The sequence below is a fragment of the Kogia breviceps genome, chromosome 1 (assembly GCF_026419965.1).
Source record: "Kogia breviceps isolate mKogBre1 chromosome 1, mKogBre1 haplotype 1, whole genome shotgun sequence".
In the NCBI taxonomy this organism is placed as follows: domain Eukaryota; kingdom Metazoa; phylum Chordata; class Mammalia; order Artiodactyla; family Physeteridae; genus Kogia; species Kogia breviceps.
In genome coordinates this window covers 134,643,192-134,670,291 of record NC_081310.1, presented here as the reverse complement: position 1 = coordinate 134,670,291, position 27,100 = coordinate 134,643,192, and the positions used below count along the sequence as shown (strand labels likewise).

The 27,100-nt window shown below is 39.8% G+C and overlaps 1 protein-coding gene across 4 annotated transcripts in view; it reads left to right on the top strand.

Annotated features, from left to right (window-relative positions):
* The window catches only part of AK5 (adenylate kinase 5), a 240,104-nt gene that overhangs the window by 129,672 nt on the left and 83,332 nt on the right, over window positions 1-27,100 (top strand). For all 4 annotated transcript variants that reach the window (XM_059075353.2, XM_067044561.1, XM_067044548.1 and 1 more), the window contains exon 8: window positions 1,743-1,819. In XM_059075353.2, the coding sequence (XP_058931336.1) occupies window positions 1,743-1,819 (77 nt within the window). The remainder of the gene's footprint in view (window positions 1-1,742; window positions 1,820-27,100) is intronic.

Sequence of the window (27,100 nt, the reverse complement as noted above, 5' to 3'; positions counted from 1 at the left end):
AGGGCATCAGCAAGAATTGTGCAGTACACATTTATGCAACTATACGTGGTAGCTCTACAGTTAGTTACTTTTCCAAAATGGTTTGGTGGGTCAAGTATCTCCATTTTGAAAGCCTTTACTGTACTTAAAAAAATTTTTTTTTAATTACAAACACAATAAACAATGGTGTTACTGCTTAGTACTTAGTCGATTTGATAATGGGTTAGTACTTAGTCAATTTGGTGAACAGCAGGGGTAATGATGAGAAGAGAAGAAATGAGGAAAGACTGTGTGGGCACACACCTTGATTCTTTTTCTGGAAGAAAGTATGGAAGCAGCATCTCTGGGAGAGGTCCATATCTGAGAAGTGTGTGAGATGCTTGACATTTTTTTGACAATTCATCTTCATTAAACATTACTCATTGCATATTCTGAACAAGAGTTATTTGGCAAGGACAAGTTTACAATGAAGCATGGGGTGGTTGGTTTCTTCACAGGGTGCCTGGATTTTTATGGACAGCACTGAATTCTGTCTTTCTGGCTAGTTAGGTAATATATATTTCCCAGCAAGAAACAGTCATTAGATGAGGAGGATGAATCAATTGTACTTCAGGAGTCCCATTAAGAAAATTACTGGTTTAAGTGTGAGCCTTGGGGATTAATGGGAAGATAATTCAGTGTAACATGTAGTACCTAGGGGGAAAAAACTCTATATTAATACATTAAGTTAACCTGATTTTTCTCACCTTCAGGGACTAAGGTGACCCAAAGACTAGAGGAAAAACTTCTCAGGTTCTCCTGGAGTGAGCAAACTCAGCCCTTCTTTTCCTGGAAACCCCTTGCTCTACTCTCACTTTGTACTTTGCTCCTGGTGTTCCTTCTTCCTCAGCCACCACTGCACACCCTTAAACCACTTCTCCTCTTGGACCACGCTTATTCGCCCTCATAGTTTAGGCTCACAAACTATTTCCTTGTGAAGAATCCCACCCCCATGATCTCCTCCACTACTAATCATAATTAGTCTTTCTTTTTGGTTTCTGAACCTTGCTGTTGATAAATTCATCTCCTCCACAAGATCATTGTCTTCTAGACAGTGTCTAGGTATCTGTGTTACCAAACCGTACTTGTGTCTACTCCCCCACATGCAGTAAAACCAGTCTACTGACACCGGGTTGTGGTGAAGGAAAGTGCAGTGTTTATTGCAGGGTGACCAACAATGAGTTCAGAACAGCTAGTGCTCAAAAAGCCCAAATTCTCCATGGGTTTCAACAAAGTATTTTTAAAAGCCAGGTGAGGGAGAGGTGTCCCAGGGTGTGTGATCAGCTCGTGCACAATTCTCTGATTGGTTGATGGTGAGGTAACTGGGCGGTGTCACAGGGGTTAACATTATCAATCCTTAGGCACTAGTAGATCTGGGAGCTAGGTGTTCATGATCATCGTGTAGTTAATATCTCCCATTTGGTGGTGGTTTTAGCATCTGTAAAACAACTCAGGAAATGTGCATCAGATACTATTATCTAGGTACTTCAGAGAGGAGCTAAAGCAGAGGATATGGGGGAGGGGGTCTGTCCTGGGAAGGCCCCATAGGGTCCTGCTCTGTTACATCTGCATTTTCCATCTGCAGGCCAAACAGTGCCTGGCAGATGGGAAGAGTCTGGAAATATTTGTAAATAGGACAATATGGAAACTTGATGGGCGTTTGTTTGCCTTAGAAATGTACATGGATGGCCTCCATCAGGTAATCTTTGTTTTCCTAATCTTAGGTTCAAGTGACCTTGATCCTTCGATGATGTTGGACACTGGAGAGATCACTGATACAGGATCTGATTATGAAGATCAGGTACTTAGAATCTAAAAATATTTCTCTATTTAAATGTTTCTAATTTTAGTCTTTATAAATGTTTCATGAAAATTAGAATTACAAATCATTCTGTGAAATGTTTACAGAGAACTAAAATAATCTATCCCACAATAAATCATACAGCTTTTATACATTAACTTTGGCCCTTTAACCCTCCCTTATCCACAGATTCAAAGTGACAATTAAGGAAAGATTTGTGGTCAAAAGTCACATAAGATAGAAGTGAGGTTACATGAGGTTCTCTTGGCCAAGAATTTGCCTGTGTCTCTATCCCTTCCCTGTAATAAGCCCACGGTATTTACTAAGCATTGGTTACAAGTTCAAGGCTCTGCTTTTCTCTTTCTAACCTTTGAAAGGAACTGATGACCAAGGACAACATCAGTCAAGAAATTAAATATATTTTTTATTTGAATAAAACCAAAGAAATTTATCTGGGTCATTTTTTTCTCAGCAGAAGAACTCTTCCTCCTGCTCTCTCTATATATATATCTATTTTTTTGCGGTACGCGGACCTCTCACTGCTGTGGCCTCTCCCGTTGTGGAGCACAGGCTCCGGATGCGCAGGCTCAGCAGCCATGGCTCACGGGCCCAGCCGCTCAGCGGCATGTGGGATCTTCCCGGACCGGGGCACGAACCCATGTCCCCTGCATCGGCAGGCGGACTCTCAACCACTGCGCCACCAGAAAAGCCCCCTCCTGCTCTATTTTAATGATCCAAAATAGTTGGCAAATGATCCCAGTCTCCAATTAGGCCTTATTTTTTAAAAAGCATCATGTCTGAAACTTCCTTCCACCTCTCATCAGTGCTCCTCTGTGGTGGCTGAAAGCCAAGTGAGCATGTTCTTCTGGAATTGTTTTTCCCCCACTTTCAGCTAATATGTGTAACAAATAAAGGGGATAGATCTGACCAGTGTCCAAATGTAATGGCTGTCTCTCTGTTTCATATACATATTCAGAAGCTATTTTCACAAGCATTATGTTTCTTCCCTTATATCACAAAGCAAGGAGAAGATATTGACAAATATTTAAAATATTTTTTAGCATATATTAAGCACTTCATACATACTAAACATCGTGCTAAGTTCCTTAACTTGACTATCGTACTAGTTCCTCACAACATCTCTAGGAAATAGGAATTATTATCTGTATTTCATATTACGAGAATTAAGACTCCAAGAGCAATTTGCGCACAGTTACACAAATAGTTTCACAGTGGGGAAGTGAACTCGGCACCTTCCTTAACACCTGCACTCTGCCACCCTCATCCTCACCTCCAAAGACAGGCCATTCAGTGGTGCCTTTTTAGAGCCTTTTCAGTTGCTAACTCTTAAGACCCCAGCAGAGGCAAATGCCAGACAACCACTGTGAAGGGTGAGCTTACCATCCAGAATTACAGACCACACCAAGGAATGAACCATAGCAAGAAATCCAGCTGATTAAACAAATGGAAGGGTTCACACTCCAAGGACTGGGGATAACAGAAAAGCCTGAAAGAAATCTTAATCTGGGAATATTTAAAATATCCAAGGAGATAAAGGGAAGATTAGAAACCATGAAACAAGTACAGGAAAGGATGGAAAGGAAGAAGCAGGAAGGAATAGGGAGGAAGAAATGGAAATTCTAAGCACAAAAAAATATTGTCATTGCAATAAAAATTCAATTAACAGGTTGAAGAGTAGACTAGACACAGCTAAAAAGAGACAATGATAGGGGTGGGGGGGTGGGATGAATTGGGAGATTGGGATTGACATATATACTCTAATATATATAAAAGAGATAACTAATAAGAACCTGCTTCACAGTACAGGGAACTCCACTTTTCTGTACAGTAGAAACTAACACAACATTGTAAAACAACTATACCCCGATAAAAAAGAGAGAGAGAGAGACAGCGGTAGAGCTGAGGAAATTTCCTTCAAATGAAACAGAGAGCTAAATCATTGTCAAAGAAAGAACTTAGGAGACACTGAGGATGGATGGAATGATTAGGTCAACATAATCTAACAGGAGTTCCAGGAGGATAAAATGGAGTGGATGGGGCAGAACTGCATTTTAACAAATAATGGTTGAGAACTTTAAAGAGGTGAGAAAAGACAAGTCCCCAGATTGAAGGAGCACATGCAGTTCTGAGCAGAAAAAAAATTCTTGCCTATTCTTTTTCCATTTAGTTCCTCAACAAATATTAATAAGCACCTACTATGTGCCAGGTACCGTTTAGGCACTTGGAATATCTAATTGTATAAAACAGGCAAGGATCTTCTATACAGGTGGGGAAGACAGATAGTAAACAATAAACATAATATATTAGTAAATTCTCTAGATTGTTAAGTGCTATGAGAAGAAAAAAAAGTAGAACATGGTAGGAGGGTTAGGAATGCTGGGCTGGAGAGGGCAGATTACAGTGTTAAACAGGAGAGTCAATATTAACTAGGACAGCCTCATTAAAGAGGTGAGATTTGAGCAAAGACTTGGCATATAATGTAAAACATCAAGAACACAGAGGACAAAAATAAAATATTAAAAGTGAAAAGGCATTACCTATAAAGGAACAACAATTTGGGGGACAGAAGATTAAATGAAGCAAGGGTTTGCATTTATTGAGTACTTACTGTAAGCCAGACGCTGTGTTTTATGGTTTACATGCATTATTGCTAATCTTTACAATAACTCAGGAAGGTAGCTCTGTTTATCCCCAATTTACAGCCCAGGAAACGGGAGCTCATAGAGGTTAAATGACTTCCCAACACCAAACAGCTAACAAGCAGTTGAGTCAGGAATCAAACTATGATCACCCCAACACCAAAATCTAGTTTATGCTTTCACACTCCAAATAAAGCCATTATCAAGGTAACTGGTAATCTATCACCAATTCCAGTTAACACTTTTTTTAAAAAATAAATTTATTTATTTATTTTTGGCTGCATTGGGTCTTCCTTGCTGCCCGCAGGCTTTCTCTAATTGTGGCGAGCAGGGGCTACTCTTTGCTGCAGTGCGCGGGCTTCTCCCTGTGGTGGCTTCTGTTGTTGCGGAGCACAGGCTCTAGGTACACGGGCTTCAGTAGTTGTGGCTCGCAGACTCTAGAGCGCAGGCTCAGTAGTTGTGGCACACGGGCTTAGTTGCTCTGCAGTACGTGGGATCTTCCCAGACCAGGGCTCGAACCCATGTCCCCTGCATTGGCAGGTGGACTCTTTTTTTTAGTATCAGTTGTTTTTTGTTTGTTTATACTGTAGGTTCTTATTAGTCATCAATTTTTTACACATCAGTGTATATATGTCAATCCCAATCGCCCAATTCAGCAGACCACCATCCCCACCCCACCACGGTTTTCCCCCCTTGGTGTCCATACGTTTGTTCTCTGCATCTGTGTCTCAACTTCTGCCCTGCAAACCAGTTCATCTGTACCATTTTTCTAGGTTCCACATACATGCGTTAATATATGATATTTGTTTTTCTCTTTCTGACTTACTTCACTCTGTATGACAATCTCTAGATCCATCCACGTCTCAACAAATGACTCAATTTCATTCCTTTTTATGACTGAGTAATATTTCATTGTATATATGTACCACATCTTCTTTATCCATTTGTCTATCGATGGGCATTTAGGTTGCTTCCATTACCTGGCTATTGTAAATAGTGCTGCAATGAACATTGGGGTGCATGTGTCTTTTTGAATTATGGTTTTCTCCGGGTATATGCCCAGTAGTGGGATTGCTGGATCATATGGTAATTCTATTTTTAGTTTTTTAAGGAACCTCTATACTGTTCTACATAGTGGCTGTATCAATTTACATTCCCACCAACAGTGCAAGAGGGTTCCCTTTTCTCCACACCCTCTCCAGCATTTGTTGTTTGCAGATTTTCTGATGATGCCCATTCTAATGGGTGTGAGATGATACCTCACTGTAGTTTTGATTTGCATTTCTCTAATAATTAGTGATGTTTAGCAACTTTTCATGTGCTTCTTGACCATCTGTATGTCTTCTTTGGAGAAATGTCTATTTAGGTCTTCTGCCCATTTTTGGATTGGGTTGTTGCTTTAATAGTGAGCTGCATGAGCTGTTTATATATTTTGGAGATTAATCCTTTGTCCTTTGATTCATTTGCAAATATTTTCTCCCATTCTGAGGGTTGTCTTTTCATCTTGTTTATGGTTTCCTTTGCTGTGCAAAAGCTTTGAAGTTTCATGAGGTCCCATTTGTTTATTTTTGTTTTTATTTCCATTACTCTAGGAGGTGGATCAAAAAAGATCTTGCTGTGATTTATGTCAAAGAGTGTTCTTCCTATGTTTTCCTCTAAGAGTTTTATAGTATCTGGTCTTACATTTAGGTCTCGAATCCTTTTTGAGTTTATTTTTGTGTATGGTGTTAGGGAGTGTAAAACTGTCACTGTTTGCAGATGACATGATACACAGAAAATCTTAAAGATGCTACCAGAAAACTACTAGAGCTCATCAATGAGTTTGATCAAGTTGCAGGATACAAAATTAATACACAGAAATCTTTTGCATTTCTATACACTAACAATAAAAGATCGGAAAGAAAAATTAAAGAAACAATCCCATTTACCATCACATCAAAAAGAATAAAATACCTAGGAATAAACCTCTCTAAGGAGGCAAAAGACATGTACTCCAAAAACTATAACATGCTGATGAAAGAAATCAAAGATGACACAAACCTATGGAAAGATATACCATGTTCTTGGATTAGAAGAATCGATATTGTCAAAATGACTACACAATCCAAGGCAATCTACAGATTCAACGCAATCCCTATCAAATTACCAATGGCATTTTTCACAGAACTAGAACAAAAAATCTTAAAATATGTATGGAGACAAAAAAGACCCTGAATAAACACCTAGAGGGGTGGGATAGGGAAGGTGGGAGGGAGATGCAAGAGGGAGGGGATATGGGGATATATGTATACATATAGCTGATTCACTTTGTGATACAGCAGAAACTAACACACAATTGTAAAGTATTTATACTCCAATAAAGATGTTTAAAAAAAAAAGACCTCAAATATCCAAAGCAATCTTGAGAAAGAAAAACAGAGCTGGAGGAATCAGGCTCCCTGACTTCAGACTATACTACAAAGCTACTGTTATCAAAACAGTATGGTATGGCACAAAAACAGAAATATAGATCAATGGAACAGGATAGAAAGCCCAGAAAAAAGCACACACCTATGGTCAATTAATCTACAGCAAAGGAGGCAAGACTATACAATGGTGAAAAGACATTCTGTTCAATAAATAGTGCTGGGAAAACTGGACAGCTACCAGTTAAAAAATAAAATTAGAACATTTTTAACACCATACACAAAAATAAACTCAAAATGGATTAAAGAGCTAAATGCAAGATCAGTTACTATAAAAATCTTAGAGGAAAACATAGAACACTCTTTGACATAAATTGCAGCAATATCTTTTTTGATCCATCTCCTAGAGTAATGGAAATAAAACCAAAAATAAACAAATGGGACCTCATGAAGCTCAAAAGCTTCTGCACAGCAAAGGAAACCATAAACAAAACAAAAAGACAACCCACAGAATTGGAGAAAATATTTGCAAACAATGCAACTGACAAGAGATTAATCTCCAAAGTTTACAAACAGCTCACATGGCTCAATATCAAAAAAAAACAAACAACCTAATTAAAAAATAGGCAGAAGGGGCTTCCCTGGTGGCACAGTGGTTGAGAGTCCGCCTGCCGATGCAGGGGACACGGGTTCGTGCCCCGGTCCGGGAAGATCCCACATGCCGCTGAGCGGCTGGGCCCGTGAGCCATGGCTGCTGAGCCTGCGCATCTGGAGCCCGTGCTCCGCAATGGGAGAGGCCACAGCAGTGAGAGGCCCGCGTACCGCAAAAAAAAAAAAAAAAAAAAAAAAATAGGCAGTAGACCTAAATAGGCATTTCTCCAAAGACGACATACAGATGGCCAAGAGGCATATTAAAAGATGCTCAACATTTAATTACTAGAGAAATGCAAATCAAAACTGCAATGAGATATCACCTTACATCAGTCAGAATGGCCATCATCAAAAAATCTACAAACAATAAATGCTGGAGAGGGTGTGGAGAAAAGGGAACCCTCCTATGCTGTTGGTAGGAATATAAATTGGTACAGCCACTCTGGAGAACAGTATGGATGTTCCTTCAAAACTAAAAATAGAACTACCCATATGACCCAGCAATCCCACTCCTGGGCATATACTCAGAGAAAACCATGGTTCAAAAGGAGACATACACCCCAATGTTCATTGCAGTGCTGTTTACAATAGCCAAGACATGAAAACAACCTAAATGTCTATCCACACATGAATGAATAAAGAAGATGTGGTACATATATACAATGGACTATTACTCAGACATTAAAAAGAATAAAATAATGCCATTTGCAGCAACATGGATGGACCTGGAGATTATCATACTAGGTGAAGTAAGTCAGAAAGAGAAAGACAAATATCATATGATATCACTTATATGTAGAACCTAAAAAAGTGATTCAAATGAATGAACAGCCTAATTAAAAAATAGGCTGAAGGGGCTTCCCTGGTGGTGCAGTGGTTGAGAGTCCACCTGCTGATGCATGGGACGTGGGTTTGTGCCCCTGTCTGGGGGGATCCCACATGCCACGGAGCAGCTGGGCCCGTGAGCCATGGCCGCTGGGCCTGCGCATCCAGAGCCTGTGCTCTGCAACGGGAGAGGCCACAGCAGTGAGAGGCCGACGTACCGCAAAACAAAACAAAACAAAACAAATGAATGTATTTACAAAACAGAAGGAGACTCACAGACTTAGAGAACAAACTTATGGTTACCGGGAGGAGGAGAGGGATAGATTGGGAGTTTGGGATTGATATGTACACACTGCTGTATTTAAAATAGATAACCAGTAAGGACCTACTGTATAGCACAGGGAACTCTGCTCAATATTCTGTAAAAACCTAAATGAGAAAAGAATTGATACATGTGTATGTATAACTGAATCACTTTGCTGTACGCCTGAAATTAACACAACATTGTTAATCAACTAAACTCCAATATAAAAGAAAAAGAAAAAGAAAAAAAGAAGTACATAGTGCAGTGCACAGATGTGGTCAGGTGATCAGTGAGGTGAGGAGAGGCTTTTCTAAGACATGAGATCTGAAAGATGAGTAAGAGGTACCCAGGAATGTGTGAGAAAGTGAAAGAACAGGAAAGGATGGGGGGCACAGGGGATGTTCAGAAAGAGGAAATAGCCGTATAAGCAGGAAGAGGCACAACATCTGGAATGAGGCCAGTGTGACTGATTACAGAGAAAAGTGGAAGGGGGTGTGAGATGAGCCTGGAGAGTGAGGCAATGGGAAGTACTGAAGAGTTGTTTCCTTTTGTTTCAGGTAGAGGAGGGTGTGTTAACATTATATTTGTGTTTAAATTTTTAAAAAAGATTGTTCTGGCTGCAATATGAAGAACACTTGGAGGAAGGCGAGAATGGATCTGGGAAGTCCAGGGAGAGGCTGCAGCAGTCCAGGCAAGAGATACCTTGGAGTGGAGTAGTGGAGGAGATGGACAGGAAGGGATGAATTTGAGAGGTAAAATCAACAGGACTTCGTGTTGGAATGGAAATGAGAGCCAAGAGGGAGTCAGCTGTTGAAGATGATGCCTGGGTTTTTAACTTGTACAGCTCGGTGGATGGTAGTGACATTCACTGAGCAAAAACACTAAGAAGACACCAGCTCCGTAAGGAAAGAGCATGAGTATCATTTTAGACATGCTGAGTACAAAGTGCTTTAATGCACCCAAGTAGAGAATTCAAGTGAAGAGTTAAATACACAGGTCTGGTGCTTAGAGGAAAGATCTGGGCTGGACATATAAATTTGTGAGCTTCTGAATATAGGTAGAGCTTGAAAATGAGTGGAGATGAGATACTTAAAGAAAGACAGCAGAATTGAGAAGAGGATCTAAAGCTGAGTACTGAGGAAATTTAAAGGCTGGGTAGAGGAAGAGCAAAGGCAGCAAAAAAGATGTGAAAGAAGCTGTTAGAAAGATAGGAGGAAAGTCAGCAGAATGTGGTATTCTAAAAGCCAAAGAAAACAGTATTTCAAGAAGCAGAGAGTGTCAAGTGTTGATTCAAAGATTAGAAAAAGGGAGAATGGAAAATGGCCATTGTATATAGAAACGTGGAGGAAATTGTTGACCTTCCAAAGAGCTGCTGGGAGAGGCTGTCTTGTTTGTTTGTAATAGAAGACACTTGAACATGTTTAAAAACTCATAGGAAGGATCCACTCATTCATGAGAAGGATAATAGACAAGAGAGAGGCAGTTTCCTCTAAATGCAGGAGGAACTAAAGCACAGGGTTTCCAAGCACAGGTGGAGAGACAGGCCTAAGAACAGAAGAGGGACCACACGCATGTTGTAACAGAAGGAACATCGATCGGATGGGAGTGTGGGTTTGTATGTTTAATAGTGGGACGCTGATGAGGCAAAGCCATCTGTTAAGAGTGCAAGATTTGAAGCAAGTGGAGGATTGAAACGTTGTGGAATCCAGCAAAGAATGAACTACGGAAACCTAACAGGATTGGAGTCTCATATAGAGTATGAGAGCCCACTTGACATGAGTCCTGGAAATTGACCAATTGATCCTTTTCATTTTTTTTCCATTTTTTTAGCAAATGTTAGTTGGGTGTCCAAGAGGTGCCAGACACTCTTCTAGGACTAAAGATACAGAGGGCGGAGGAACTCCCAAGGGGCACAGAGATTGTCCATAGTATGTTTCACTCAGTAATGGAATTTTACCGAATATGCTAACAGGGCAGAGCATTAGCAGTGTAAGGGATGGTGCACCAAGGACAGGAAGGGAAGTGGACAGACCACAGTTAGGGAGCAAAACCCAGAAGACCTAGAAGTACATTTGACTTCTTTAAAAATATAACTCTATGTCACAAATATGAACCAGCTCTTTATTAAAAAGAATATTTGATCCTAGCAATCCTACAAGGATCATTTCAAACCTTGCTTCTTCTTCCTTGAGACCTTCTCTAATAATTAGAGTAGACATTCATTTCTTGCCTGTCCCACTGAACACCCAAAGCACTTGAGGTTCATACCCTACGTCTTAGCATTTGATTATATGTAATTTTGTATTTCACTGCACACTGACTCATATTACTCTCTGATTGTGTCCTTCATGCATCCATTATGAGAAAGAACGTTACTGTAGAGCCAGACAGACCTAGTTCAAATTCAGTGCCACACTTATGGGTTGCAGGTTACTTAACCTGTTCAAGCCTGAGTTTCTTCATCTGTAAATACAGACATAATACCCCCAGGCTATTTGCATTAAAAGAGATGATCCACATAAAAGCACCTGACACAGTCGACCATCCACTAAATATTTCCTCTTCTTTCTTTCCTTCTTGAGAAGGAGGACGCTATCATGTACTTCTTTTGTGTCTACTACACTGTGACAGGGACAGTGCCAGGATCAAAGTAGACTTACTGAATAAAATCATAATACCACATTCCCCGGTCAGAACAGATAACAGACTTTAATGTGTGTGTGCACACGTGTGTATTTCAAAAGAATTTCCGTAAAGATATTCAGCTTCTAAATCAAGAATTATTACACTAAGCCAAAACCTGTGTTAGGTTGTATGTGTAAAGCTGATTTAAAATAGTGCCATTCCCAAAGCAGTATATTTCAGCAATACAGCACTGATCATAATTTGGAGATTTATCGAGTTGTAGCTGACACCCTGAGTCCTATTCTAATGGGTAAGTCAGGTTTTTCCGGCAAGTTCTACAAGGACTGACTGACACTGGGAAGCTGGAATGGCCACGTTTACCTCTCAGCTCTGTAGGAAGTACCTGTACTTGGTAGTGAAAACTATTGGTGGCCTCTTGGAAGCATGAAAGCAGGGATTTATGAGAGGAGAAGGACCAAGGTCAGAAAGATGTAAGTCTAGCTTTCCCCAAACACTAAAACAAAAATATCTGCTGCACGTTCAGGCAGCCAGCCCTTCCTGACTGTCTCCATGGGCCACGGGCCGTTTGCAGCTAATTGATTCTGTAAGAAGAAAGACAAGTCCCATTTTCAAACCTCATAAATTATATAAGGATGTATTTTCACCATTCTTCACTGAAAAGTCAAGGGTATCCTTCATATTTTCAAGTATAGATATTAAACACTAAACAGCAGCATTGTCACTTAGGTTACCAGTTTTGAGCCAGAAGTTCAGTATATTTCCACACTCTGAGACATAAAAGTGAATGCCTCATCACAATGCAGGTCTGGTGTGACCCATCACAGGACTAGAGGAGAAATCTTTGCAGAAGGAAATAAGAACTGATAGAATTCCTTATTTCAAAGCAATAGGATATACTCCAAGGGTAAAAACATATGAAGGACTGATCAGTAGAGACCGTTTGCTTTTCTCTTTTCAAAAACCCTATTATTCTTGATAGGCAGGTTTTATAATTAATTTCATGAGCTCCTGTGACATCTTATTAACCGGAATAACCTTGAATGCCCTGTCATTTTGAAGGCAAAATGAAAATATTTGTGATAACATAATAGCATCCCTGCATAATAAAGGAAAGGAAATAGAACTCATGTGTGACCCGTGATGTGATGTGCCTTGGAGGCTTAAAAGACAGGAAACTGTTGTTAATAGGAAACCAGATAACCTTCTGGGCTTATTATGTATTTACAGAACTAAGGGTGGGGAGAGTGCACAAAAGCCTGAAAACCCAATCTAAAAGCAAACACAGGCTCATACAGACTTACATGTGAGTAGCAAGAAAGGGGTGTGGGGAGGCTGCCCTTTGCTCCTTGGATTCGGTTGCCAAGGAGCAAGGTTACCATTGTCCACCAACTGATGAATTATCTGTCTTTTTCTATGGGGTTTCAGGAATTTTTGTGTCAAATCCATGGTTTTATCAGGAATGGTGGTTGCAGCTAGGCAAATAAAGGCCCCCAGGCTTAGCGTCCTGGACGGGTTTGAATTCTGCTTCTACCACTTAGTGGCTTCGTGATGTTGACACATCCACTTACTTCCCTGAGCCTCAGTTTCCAAATCTATAGAATGAAGAAAATAATGTGAAGATTAAAGAGCTGATTTCTATCAAGGCATTCTAACAGATGTAAAGCACTCTACGTGTAGTTACAGAAACATAAAGTCTTAACATGATGATTGTTTACTGTAAGTTTCTCATATCCTCTTTTGAATGTAGATAGAAAATACTATAGAACAACAGTTTTACCATTCAGGATTTTGGAAGGACCCCTCCCTTCAAAATACATTAAATAATAGCACAGAGAGGAAGAAAATAATAAAACAGTGAAAATTTCCTTGGGATTCCAGTCCCATCCTGAAAGGTTTCAGCAGACTTGCCTTACTTTTACCAGCACTTATTCCTATTTCTGTCATAGCACTCGTCACATGTGTTATGGTCATTTGTATACATGTCTTTCTCCCCCAGGAGATTATACCTAGGGACCTGGACAATGTCTACTTCACTATAATTCCTCAATTCTTTGCATAATGCTTGAGAAAGTATAGGAAGGCAATTCAGAAATATTTTCTTCACAAACAGAATAAAGAAGAATCTCAAAGGGAAGTACAAGGAAGAAGCCTGATATTCTATAAACTATAAACAGAGAACAGGGATTAAAACAAATCTACATGCAATGGTGACTTTTTTTAATTTACATGTTTTCAAAAGAGGGTAGCAGGATGTTAAGGGACCTAAAAACTATGAGACGAGAAGTGATTGAAGGATCTGGAAATATCTAAGTGGAGAAGTACGTTTTCCTGAGAGTATGGCCTGCCCACTCCATGGTGGGCGGGGCTTGTGGTCTGGTTCACAACTCTTGTTTCCAGTGCCTTGCACAGCACCTGACTCATGCTCAACAATTAACTGTTCAGTGAATAAGTTCGGTTATCTGTAAGGGACTGTATTATTTTAGAAGAGGGAACTAGACTTCTATATTACTATGTAAGAGAGAATCAGGTCCTAGAGATGGTAATTACAAAGGTGGAATTCAGATCAATGGAGGAAGGAGTTTTCTAACTAGTGTTATCCAGCTGGATACCTCACTGAAGATATTCAAACAAATTCTAGGTAGCCATTCTTCAGGGATGCTTACAAAAAATGATTTTTGTACTGGGTGGGAAAATTATATGCCTCCTAAGGCCCTTTCCATTTCTGAGTCTGTTTGTTTAAGAAAGGGCCAAAGTGTGTGTGTGTGTGTGTGTGTGTAACATCAACTCCCACCATCATTATCCCAGAAATATCTAAATATCACCCCCACTAGCCTGTTTCAGTACCTAAAATCCTATCTCTATGGAATCTAAAGGGGGATGATATTGTGTCACTAGAAGGTCTCTCTCAATTTTTCATCATTAGCTTATACCATTTAACCAAATGTAACTAACTGCAGCTGAATAAAATTTCTATCATCTTAGAACATTGTTAATTGTACAATCCTTTTCAGGCTTAAATTCAGACCAGTAAAAATTATTGTATTATGAAATATCAAAAATCATAGGAGTTTTCTTTTTAAAGGTAACCCTTAGGAGGAGTAGAAACATATTAAGTAATTGTTGGCCATTGACCCTGAAGCACAAATGAGTTCCTTATCATTAAGCAGAGCTGGTGTTGTGCAGGGGTGTACTGTGGTTAAAACCATGGGTTGGGGTGTTAGACTGTCTGGATTTAAGTTCTGGTTCTGCCAATTTACTACCCATGTGACCTTGAACTTCTCAATGCCAAAGTTTCCTCACTTGCAAAACGGGGGTTTTGTGAAGACTAAATGAGATAATATATACCATACACTTAGAACAATGATAATTGCTAAAATGTATCAAGTACCTATGGAGAATCCGCAAAATGGTAAGCAGTATTCAGTTATTTTAACAACCCTACCTGCAGCCCCAAGTTTCACTTGAGACTTAGAGATACTAAGCAACTTTTCCCAGATCACACAGCGGGAGAGAGGCAGAGCTGTACCACACTGAACCCTCTCCATCCTCTCCAGTGCCAGAACCTGTGCTCCTAGCCTCCACCACCTCCTCACTGAGGAGGTTGCTCTCTAGCCTTGCATTTATGAGGAATTTTTAGAATAAGAACCTGCAAGAAAAGTAATCATAATAATAGCTAAAATTTCTTGAGTGCTTTCTATGTTTCAGGCACTATTCAGAGTACGTTACATGCATTAAACCTGGCCACAATATTGTGAGGCTTTATTTTTTTAAATTCCCATTTTACAGATGTAGAATTAAGACCAAGAAAGGTTAAGTAACATGTCAAGGATTCAAAACCAGGCAGTCTGACATCACTGAGATTAAGTTTTAACCACCACACTATGTTTCCACTTCAGGATAGCCCTTGAAGGGGACTTTGGAAAACTAAGAAACCATGCTCAGTTCCAAGATCTAAAGGAAGACAGGGTGTTGGGATGAGGAGGAATCAAAGACAGTTGGAGCTCATTTACCCTTTGATGATTTTGCTAGAACTCCCCACGAGGTCAGGAGTGGGAATGGGCCCGGAGAAGAACAGATGGGATGGGCTTTGGAGGCACACCATGTAGTAGCAGTAGGGATGGGGCTTCTGTTTGCTTGTCTTGTCTTTTTTTTTTTTTTTTTTGGCTGCGTTGGGTCTTCGTTGCTGCGCACGGTCTTTCTCTAGTTGTGGCGAGTGGTGGTGGCTACCCTTCGTTGCGGTGCTCAGGCTCCAGGTGCGCGGACTTCAGTAGTTGTGGCTCGCGGGCTCTAGAGCGCAGGCTGAGTAGTTGTGGCGCACGGGCCTCGTTGCTCTGAGACATGTGGGATCTTCCCAGACCAGGGCTCGAACCTGTCTCCCCTGCATTGGCAGGCGGACTCTTAACCACTGCGCAACCAGGGAAGCCCCACTTGTCTTGTCTTTGATTTAGAAGCTTGCTGACTCATGAAGAACACACTTGGTTCTAAACAATAAATGCAACAACACTCCTTTTAAAACCACTTTGCTTTTTAATTAATCTTGTCTAGAGGAAAGTGGCAGAGAACACAACCTAAAACTTGCAGTTTTTTACTGTATGTTCATAACCTTGAAGAAAATTCAGAGTCAACAGCTTTTATTAAGTGTTATCCTGTGCCCAGAGCTCTCATGATCTGGCTTCATCTTAACCACAGCCCTGGGAGGAAAGTATCATTATCCCCAAGGTCACACAACTAGTACTGTCTTCACTCCAAGTTCATCTCTTTCCAGTAAGTCATGCTGCTGCCCGAGAATCTATAATAATGATCCCCAGAAAACCTCTCCTCACACACGCACACAAAAACTAGCTTATATTTTATCCTAGTATTTGCAATCATAAGAGTTAATCTCTTCACAGGCTTATATAAAATGAGCAAACCCTGTAAACAAATGTGTAAGATTGTAAAAAATGTCAAATCTGTCAAAATGTCAAGATTGCTTCTCTTTCAGTACATAATATGCTTCCATTTCCTTGTTTTGTTATTTTTTTTAGTTTAACAACATTTTTCTTATTTATAAAATCAAAACTACATGCCAGGGAAAGTTTGGAAAATTACAATGAGTATAAAAAAGAAAATTAACATTAATATTTTGGAGCATTTCATTGATTTACTAGATAGATATTTAATCAAGTTATAATCAAATTTTTTCATTTAATAATATAGACTTTCCCATGTCATTCATCATTTTTGTAAACACATTTTTAATGACAGTATAAAATATAATTCTACTATTCTACTATAAATATAGTACTAGGTGTAGTATATTTATTTTCATCATTTCCCCACTGCAGGGCACTATTTTTCATCTTTTCACTGCTATAAACATTGCTGCCCTGGCATATCATTACACATCAACTTTGCCCAAATCTCTGATCATTATTCTAGGAGAGATTACTAATACCAGGATTATTGGGCCAAAGTGTATTAAGAGTAGTGTTGCAACATTTCCACTTCTTTTTAATTAGATACACTTTAATAATAAAGCAAGGATTATTGATGGGACAAAAGAATTCTAAGGAGGAAGATTTTTAGATAAGCCTGTTTATCTAAATTGTTTGAAATAAGAGCTGTCAAACTGGGTCAGATTTAGTCCCACATGACTCAGGATGCAGTGTACATTAAATACTAAAATATCTGCAGTCCATTGATCAAGAGGCCAGTCCTCCAAAATGACAGTCACCCTCGTGGCCAGGCTAGGTTAAGTCTCTAGGACGTGTAGCAGAACCCCTCCCAGGCTTTTCCTTGCAAACAAGTTAAGTCCACAATCAGTCCTTAATTTCACAAGCAGTTGCTTAGTTTCTTTGGGCCTGGCTCTGTGCTGGTGTTTCCATGAACTTCTTCCTTTCTCTAGAAAACATATTATTCAAATCGTCCAAGAGCTTGTGGAAATGTCCAAACACATAGGCTTTCTTAAATACTTAAATCTAGTTCCCAGAACATCTCCATTAATCTTCTTATGTTTCATTTGACCTTCCTATTATCTACGGAGGAAAACGTGTTTTTAAAGGAATGAAAGAAATTTGTAGAAGCAGAAGTAGGAAACAAAACTAAATTGATTTTTATAAGATATATAAGACAGACTAAAAGATATAGAGAATGATATAGCAAACACCATTTACCCACTTTCCAGCTTAAGAAATAAAATATTGCAAATAATTGAAGGCTTCTGTGTCCTGCCACAATCACTTCCCCTGGCCCTTTCCAGAGGTGTCTACTATTCTGAATTCAGTCTTTATCAATCCCACATCTGTCTTGATATTTCTACTCTGTGTGCAGTTATGTCACTAGAATACATGTTCCAGGAAAGCAGGCACTTTGCTTTATTCACTGCCATATCACCAGCACTTAAAACTGCATCTGGCACAGAGTAGGTATTCAATAAAGATTTATTTTATGTAAAATAGATTGTGTATTTCCAAGCAGTGTAGGGTTATTTTTTTTTCATGTTTCTGACCCTTATAAATTGTTCCATGTTGTACACACCCTCCTCAATGTATGCTGATAATGTAACTCTGCTTCATTTATTTTTACTGCAACATAGCATTCCAATGTAAGACTATAACACAATTTAGTTATCCATTCTGACAGTGGGCATTTAGGTTATTTCCAATGTTTAATTCTGTAAATTTGGTTCAGTGAACATCCTGGCACTTTCTTATTCAATTGTGTAGGAGTTTCTCTATAACAAATAACAGGGGAGAAAGTGGGAAGAGACTGACCCTTGTCTTTCCTAAATCTCTTCCTCTTCCAAATCTCTGCTGGGGTGAATGGAAGGATGGGAAATCAGCACAGCCCTCTGGGCATCACAAGTAAAATGGGGCCAGTTGGCCAGCTAATCTTTCAATGGGTTTGTGCATCTTCAACTTTACTACGCATTTCCAAACTGCTCTCACCAAACAGATTCTTTTAAATATTTAAATGTAATAATTATACACCCAAAGTAATTGGATTTATGCAATTCTGTCACTTTGTGCAATTCTATCAGTAAAAAACTGTGTACGCACAGCTATGCTGTACTTGAAGTATACATATCAACTCTAAATTAGAAACGTTTTTAGCAACAGTGGTACAGTAGTTAGGTAAGGACTGTAGACTGCCTCCATGTAACATTTCTGTATTTTTCTAAATCAGGCCCTGTTCTTGTAGGTAATGGAAGTTTCATTCTCAGTCATGGTATGAGAAGCCCCTTCTTCCTTTCCTTCAGGGTCTTGCTAGAGTCTGAGAAGACTTACCTGGTCCAAAAAGTTTGAGGAAGAGTCTTTGGTTTTCAGCTCTTTATGGTCCACATGAGATGGCTTATTCAAGCCTGTGTTTATCCACTCAAAAGTGGACTGAGGCACTCACAGCAGGCACGCTACTGTGACCAGCTGGACCACGGGGGCAGTTGAGATCCCAGCCATCCACCTTCCAAACCCACTATTGGTCTTGGTGTTTCCTGGGACTGTTGGTGTAGGAGTGGGGTCAGGTCCCCTCAATTCACAAACTACCAACCTTTTTGCTGGAATATTTTCACTGTCCTGGCTGGGAAAGGCAGTATTGGCCCATTTCCCTCTCCTCAATTCCTACTTTAATCATACCCTTCCTTGGACAATGCTACTCCTAGCGCTTAGCATTCTCTTGTTTATTTATATTTGTTTTTGTAATGAACCAACAGCAGAAAATAAGACATGATTACTTCTTCATCACATATCTGACTAGCTTTATTTCTAGAGATTTTTAATCATTTTGATCTTCATCAGCTTTTATTTACTCTGAGAATGATTGCATTCAACTGATGTATATTTAAATTCTATAAACCAGACCATAGCTATCTGGTTGGCTTTATGTTTTCCAAAGAGATTTCAAATAGATTTACCAAAGCAGGAAATTAATATTTATTAATTTATTAATAAAGAAAAAAAAACATTGTCAGTTGAATAGATAGCACTTCTTTCTACCTGCAGCTCTTCACTATGGAAAGTGAAGTCTTGGCAAAACTATGTTTTAAAAGCTCTCTAGGAGATTTTAATGTGCAGCTGGCGTGAGACCCACTGCCACTAGCTTAGAAGGCTGATAGCTGAAAGGGATCAAGTGCCCAAAAATAGTAGAGCAGATCAAAAGCACCAGGAGCAGCGCTTTCCAACATGTAAGAAAATATGATCTTTTCAAATTTGTTTAAATGTGAAAAATGTGTGCCAGTTCATGAAGGTGACCCCATGTCAGAGTAAGTGTAAGTGGGGTGCCAGGGATTTTGCAAGTTCCATACAGTTTTTCAGCTTTGCCTTTGCAAAGTGTCTGGTGGAGAAAGCCACCAGAGAAGCTCCTAAAACAGCAAATAATTTCTCAAGATTTACAGTTTTGAAATGCCTACAAAGATTAGACTGTAGTCTCTGAACCTGAGAAAATGAGACTAAACCCCACTCCAAAAGCCGTTTCCCCTCTGAGCAGGGAGAGGTCTCATTCGGCATCAGTCTGAATAAAGAATTCTCAGGGGACTTCCCCGGTGGCACAGTGCTTAAGAATCCACCTGACAATGCAGGGGACAACAGGTTTGATGTCTGGGAAGATCCCACATGCCGCGGAGCAGCTAAGCCCGTACCCCACAACTACTGAGCCTGAGCTCTAGAGCCCGCGAGCCACAACTATTGAAGCCCCTGTGTTTAAAGCCCATGCTCCACAACGAGAAGCCACTGCAATGAGAAGCCCGTGCACTGCAACGAAGAGTCGCCCCAGCTCGTCGCAACTAGAGAAAGCCCGCGCACAGCAATGAAGACCTAACGCAGCCAAAAATTAATTAATTAATTAATTAATTAATTAAAGACTTCTCAGGAGGTTAACAGACTGTGTTCTGGTATTACACCTGCTGGAGCAGAGCCACCTGGACATGGGTACATTTCCCCATCTCCAAACTTGAGCTGGGGCCTAAAAGGTGAGTAGGATTTGACCAGGCAGAGAGCGTGTGTGCAGGGAAGAGAGAACACATGTAAAAGCACAGACCTGAAAGAATGATCAGGGCCCACAGTTCCAAGTAAGTTTACCAAGCATCCCAACTTTCCTGGTTCTGTCTTGATTTAAAAGCTGAAAGTTCGGGCTTCCCTGGTGGCTCAGTGGTTGAGCGTCCGCCTGCCGATGCAGGGGACATGGGTTCGTGCCCCGGTCCGGGAGGATCCCACATGCCGCGGAGTGGCTGGGCCCGTGAGCCATGGCCGCCGAGCCTGCGCGTCCGGAGCCTGTGCTCCGCAACGGGAGAGGCCACAACAGTGAGAGGCCCGCGTACCGGAAAAAAAAAAAAAGCTGAAAGATCCACCTGCTGGGAACCCCTTGCTCTTGGCAAACAGGGATGGTTGGTCACTCTAGTCTCAAAGAACGTTGAGGAGTGGTGTGCAGGGTATCACTGAAGTCTAAAGCCTGCTCTTCTCAACTGTCTTGTGCAGCTTGTTCTGAAGACCTATAAAATTCCTCTGCATGGGCATGTTTGACCCTCTTTCCAGCGTCTGGGGTCTGATGTCTTCCTCTCTAAAGTTTCTTTTATTTTTCTAGAGCGCATCCTATAATAGCTTCCCTAAAAACAGCTGATGGAAGGTAAAAATTTTTGTCTTCCATTACTAAGTGGTTTTACTCTTTCCTCATAATTTTCTGATGGGTTACTGGGTATTTAATCCCAGAGTGGCAGTCAGCTTTCCTGAAAATGTTGAAGGCATCATGCCATTGTCTTCTACTTCACCGGACTGCAGTCTGGGGTTATTCTGATTTTCCATCCTGTCATTGTGACTTAATGTCTTCCCACCCTCCCCCCATCCCTGGAAGTTTTTAAAGATCTGAAGTTTCACAGTGATGTGCCTTGGTGTGGGTCTTTTTTCATTCATTGCACTGGGCATTTGATGTGACCTTTCAAGGTGGAGACTCACAGGTCCTTCAACCTTGGAGCATTTTATAATCTTTTTTTTTTTTTTTTTTGGCTCATTTTCTACCTTCTGCTATTGCTGTTCTTGCTTTTTAGTTAATCCTTTTTTTTTGGCCACGCCCTCGGCATGAGGGATCTTAGTTCCCCAACCAGGGATCGAACATGCACCCCTTGCTTTGCAGGGCTGAGTCTTAACCACTGGACCACCAAGGACGTCCCCTGCTCCTGCTTTATTGAATGTTAGGCTTCCTGAATTGACCCTCTCATTCTCATCTCCCATTTTATGCCTCTTAACTTTTCTATTATGTTTTGCTTTCTGGGAAATTCCTTAACGTCACCTTCCAATTGTTCTACTGAATTTATTTCAGCTATTATACTTTTAATTTTCAAGAGCTCTTTCTTCTTTTCTAACTGTTCCTTTCACATGTTATAAGTTTTTATTTTGGGCTGTAATATCTCATATATTTTCTGAGAATAATAATGGTTAGATTACTTTCTAAATTTTCCTCATTTCTTACATTATTTTTATTTCTTTTGAACGTATTTTGTTTATATGGACCCCTTTCTTCCATATTCGAAGGTTTCTTCCTAAATTTGGGGATTCACAGCTGTCTATTTATATTAAAGGGGAGGCAGGTTAACAGCTCTGTGTGCATGGGGGCTCTGAAGTAGGAAGCTTTAGTCCAGCATGGTCAGGCAGTGTATTAGTTTCCTAGTACTGCTATAAAAAATTACCACAGACTTAGTGACTTAAGATTGCACGAACTTATCACTTATAGTTCTGGGGGTCAGAAGTTCTTAAAGTCGAGATATCAGCAGAGCTGTCTGCCTTCTGGAGGCTCTAGGGGAGAATCTGTTTCCTTGCCTTTTCCAGCTTCCAGAGGCTGACTGCATTCCTTAGCTTGTGGCCCCTTCCTCTGCCTTCAAGGTCAGCAGTATAGCCTCTTCAAATCTATCTATCCCTCTCCCTCCCTCCCTTCTTCCCTCTCTGACAACTACTACTTTCTTACATCTCCTATTCTGACTCTGACCATCCTACCCCTCTCTTTAAGAGTTCATGTAAGGGCTTCCCTGGTGGCGCAGTGGTTAAGAATCCGCCTGCCAATGCAGGGGACACGGGTTCGAGCCCTGGTCCGGGAAAATCCCACATGCCACGGAGCAACTAAGCCCGTATGCCACAACTACTGAGCCTGTGCTCTAGAGCCTGTGAGCCACAACTACTGAGCCCGTGTGCCACAACTACTGAAGCCCACGTGCCTAGAGCCCATGTTCCACAACAAGAGAAGCCACCGCAATGAGAAGCCCACGTGCCACAGCGAAGAGTAGCCCCTGCTTGCTGCAACTAGAGGAAGCCCACGTGCAGCAACAAAGACCCAACGCAGCCAAAAATAAAAATTTTAAAAAAAAAAAGAAAAAGAATTCATGTCATTATATCTACCCCTACAGCTTCTGAGTCAGTAAGTCTGAGATACAGTCTGAGAATGTGCATTTCTTACAAGTTCCCATGTGACGCTGATGCTTCTATTCCAGGAACCACACTTTGAGAACTACATACAGATCTAATGCATACCTATGAGCATTGTCTGGCTCACCTCTATATCCCCAGCAGCTAGCATAGTATTTGGCACATAGTAAGGCCTCAGTCAATGGGAGCTATTATTATCATCATTACTAATATAAGGAGCTGGGGCAGGAAGAAGAGATACTATTTAAATTTGTCTTAAGTTTCTTGAACTAGGAAATAGTTGCTTAAATATCTGTGACTTTTGAATCATTACAATTTTAATTTTAATTATATTTTAAATTAAATTTTTAAAAAAATTTTTATCCTATTTTAAAGAAATAAAGCTTACAGTCTTTTATCTGGTACTGTGCAAGTACCAAGTGGAAACACTGACATTCAGAGAAATCTGTGAAGGCTCTAAATCTCAGTCTTACAATGAGCAGAGTGATCATTTCAGGCTTCAGGTACATCTAGAATCTGAAAAATACGACACAGTTCTAGATCTTGTCCAAGAATATAAACATAAATTTCTTTAATAAAAGAGTCATCAAGACAGAAAAAAGAACATATTCAAATAAAGGGACTGTGTCCAATGGATGCTGATAAAGTGACTCAGACCTTAACAGAATGGGTCACCATATGCACAAAATAAGCAAAGGGGTAGATAGAGATTATGTCATTCCTAGCTTCATTGCAAAAGATGAATCAAATGAAGAGCTTTTAAAATGATAATAAATGTCACAGGAAATATACAAAGCATGACAAAGAAAGAATGGATATTTTTATGTAGACACACTCCTCCATCCTTTAAACAGGAATTTGTTACCAAACCCAGATTAGAACATTCATTTCTTTGCTCATGTTCATTAGCACCAGTAAAAATGAAAAAACATAATACCCATTGTCTTTTGGAAGTTAATTTTCCAATCCTGTCAATCTACATTTCAAGTTGGTCTAAAATGATTCAGAGGGTCAAGCAGAATATACTAGGAATATCATTTGAAGAACAGAAAATTTTCCTTGTAGAAGGACAAATAGTAAGTAGTCTTTGTAGAAGGACAAATGGTAATTTTCTTTGTAGAAGGACAAGGTAGAAAACATTTCTGACTTTCTACTTTCTAAGACTATTTCCTGTCTTTCCAAGGTCCATAAGATCTTATCCTACTAAAAAGTTGTAGACAAGAGACAAGATGGTCTATATTATCCACATCATAAACTTTAGCATTACAGCTTCCACACAAGAAGATGAACAGGCCAAGGAGCACTTTCACTGTCTTCATCTGGTTTAACTTGGCCTGGCATGTTGTAGGTGCTTAACAAATATTTGTTGAATAACTGGATGGATGGATGGATGGATGAACAGATGGGTGGATGGGTGGATGGGTGGAAGGATGAATGGATGAGTTATATGTGAGTCCTGAATTTTCTGTTTAATATTTTTTTTACTTTAGTACATGTTTATTTTATAGAAATTATAAGATGTATTTAAAAGGAAAAGGAAGGGTAAGCTGGGATGAAGTGAGAGAGTGGCATGGACATATATACACTACCAAATGTAAAATAGATAGCTAGTGGGAAGCAGCCGCATAGCACAGGGAGATCAGCTCGGTGCTTTGTGACCACCTAGAGGGGTGGGATAAGGAGGGTGGGAGGGAGGGAGACACAAGAGGGAAGAGATATGGGAACATATGTATATGTATAACTGGTTCACTTTGTTGTAAAGCAGAAACTAACACACCTTTGTAAAACAATTATACTCCAAAAAAGATGTTAAAAAAAAAAGACAAATACTGTATGATATCATTTACAGGTGGAATTTTAAAATTTTTAAAAAACCCAAGTTCATAGATACAGAGAACAAATTTGGTGGTTGTCAGAAGCAGGGGCTGGGGGGAAGTAGGTGAAATGTGTGAAGGTGGTCAAAGGTACAAACTTCCCAGTTATAAAATAAATAAGTCCTGGGGATGTAATATATGACATGGCAACTATAGTTAATAATGTACTGTATTGCATTTTTGAAAGTTGCTCAGAGAGTAGATCTTAAAAGTTCTCATCACAAGAAAAAAAATTATAACTATGTATGGTGAAAGATGTTAACCAGACTTACGTGGTGATCATTTTGCAATATATATAAATATCAAATCATTATGCTGTACACCTGAAACTAATGTATGTCAGTTATACCACAATAAAAAATAATAAAAATCTTTAAAATGAAACAAACAGATAAATAAATAAAAGGAAAAGGATCTATAACCATGGACCCACGTTTAAGCCATTTAATATGATAACATTTTAATTTTTTTAAAGAACTTTTATATATACATACATTTTTATAAAAATGGGATCCCAGTATTTCTACTCTTTAGTTGCCTATTTATTCACATAATACTATGTTGTGAACCTTTTTCAATACTAATCAATATGCTTCCTCACCATTTTTGAGTAGTTGCATAAAAGTAGAAAAAACCACAATAATTTGGGAATTTTGTAGGTCTCTATACCTTAAAATAATAAAACTGGATTTGCTGAAAATATTTTTGAGATAAGCTAAGAATATTAATAACTTGAACCCTGCTTTAGTGAAGAAAAGTAATTTATATCAATTCTGTGTAAACTAGAATCTCTGCATTGCTTCAGGTTATCTGAAAACTTTTTCTCTTGCCTAATTTAATTGTATCCCTGCTGCCTTATCTGAAGCTTAACATCAAATCCTTTTTTATGGCATGCAAAGAATTCTGATCTTAATGGATAATCCTGTGGGATTATCATAAATATGGATTAGTTGGGTGTGAATTAATGAACCATTTCAAAAAATTATAGGAGGATGTTGGAGGGAGGACCTGCTTCTTCCCTCCTAATGTTTGAGGGAGGCCCAATAACTAGCACCCCTTCTCCCTGCCTGACTTCTGAACAATTGAGAATTCTCCCAAACACTCCCCATCTCCTCTGGAGAGGAGTAAGTGGCCAGAGCTCAGTAGAGTTAGTCTGTTAATAAGTTAGGCCCACATTGATTTAGTGCTTTTATAAAGCATCTCATCTGAGTCAAGAAAATGTCAATATGTCAATTCAACAACTACGTATTTAACACCTACTAAATTCCGGACACAGTGCCAGATTCTGGGGTTACCAGATTTAATTAAGATTCTCTTAGTCCTTACCTTCAAAGATCTCAGGCTGTGGGAAAGACAAACATGTTACAAAAACATACCCTCATTATGTGAGTACCTTAGTTAAGATTCTTTTGGTTGCAAGTTACAAAAACCTGTTTAGCTTCAGCAAAAAGGTAAACTTATTATAAAGCTTTGGGGACCTCTCGCACATCCAAAGAAGAATGTACCCAAGCACTTGGAACAATGCTGAATTAGGTGCTGAAAGGCCATTAAGAATTTCCCTCCACTGTATGTCTGCACCCCTCTATACATTACCTTCTTTTCTCTTTGCAGACCTGTTTCTTTTGCTAGTCGTATTTACATGGTGGTCTACCAACTGGTCCAGCCAACACAGAAGCCAATCTCTCTCCATCTGAATTCATAGGGAAGGATGTTAATTGTCCAAACTTGGTTTGGGTGCACTGCTGATCCAGTCACCAGTGGCTAGAGTCACATTTTAGGGGCAGGATGGGGGCTGAGCAGAGAGTCCAATAAATGTTCATTGCATTGAGAAATTATAGAAGTGCTATGAGTTAATGAGGAGGGAGCCACTTACTACATTCTATGTTCAAGGCACTGTGGAAGATGAAAAGATAAATAAAATTCACAACTAACTGAGAGTATGATGTGGTATGCACTATCACAGAGATATAACATGCTCTGTGAGCACATCGGAGAAGGAGATTAATGCCAATGAGAGGAAGGAGAGAGATTCTTGAGTTGAGTCTTAAAATGGGCCTTCTAACAAGAGGAGTTGTAGGAAGCTAGGCAGCTCATTCTAGGTAAAAATAAAAGGCTGAGTATCGAGGTTGGAAATGGTTGTGCACACAAGGGAACAGCCAGGAGGGGATGTGGGAGCAGACAATGACACAGATGAGCCTGGAGGGGTGTTGTTGACTGGCTGGCAGGTCCAAATCCTGATGAAATTTCTAAGCCCTCTCTCCCCAGGACATATTTTTCTCATTTTTCTCATTCATGAAAGCAAAGTGCTGCCACTTCGGGGTCCTGTGGAGAGAGAATACTGATATCAGGCCAGGAAAAAAAAGCAACAGCTCAAGATTACCTTTTTTAAAAGCTCACTGCCACTTTCAGTAGATGAAAAATGTGTATCTGCAATTCACTGAAGGCAGTGAGTAGTCTGTTCTTGAGTTGCAGTGGCCACTGCTCAATTAAATGAAAAAAAAGGAAGAAACAAATGTACTCTAGTTGTTCTTG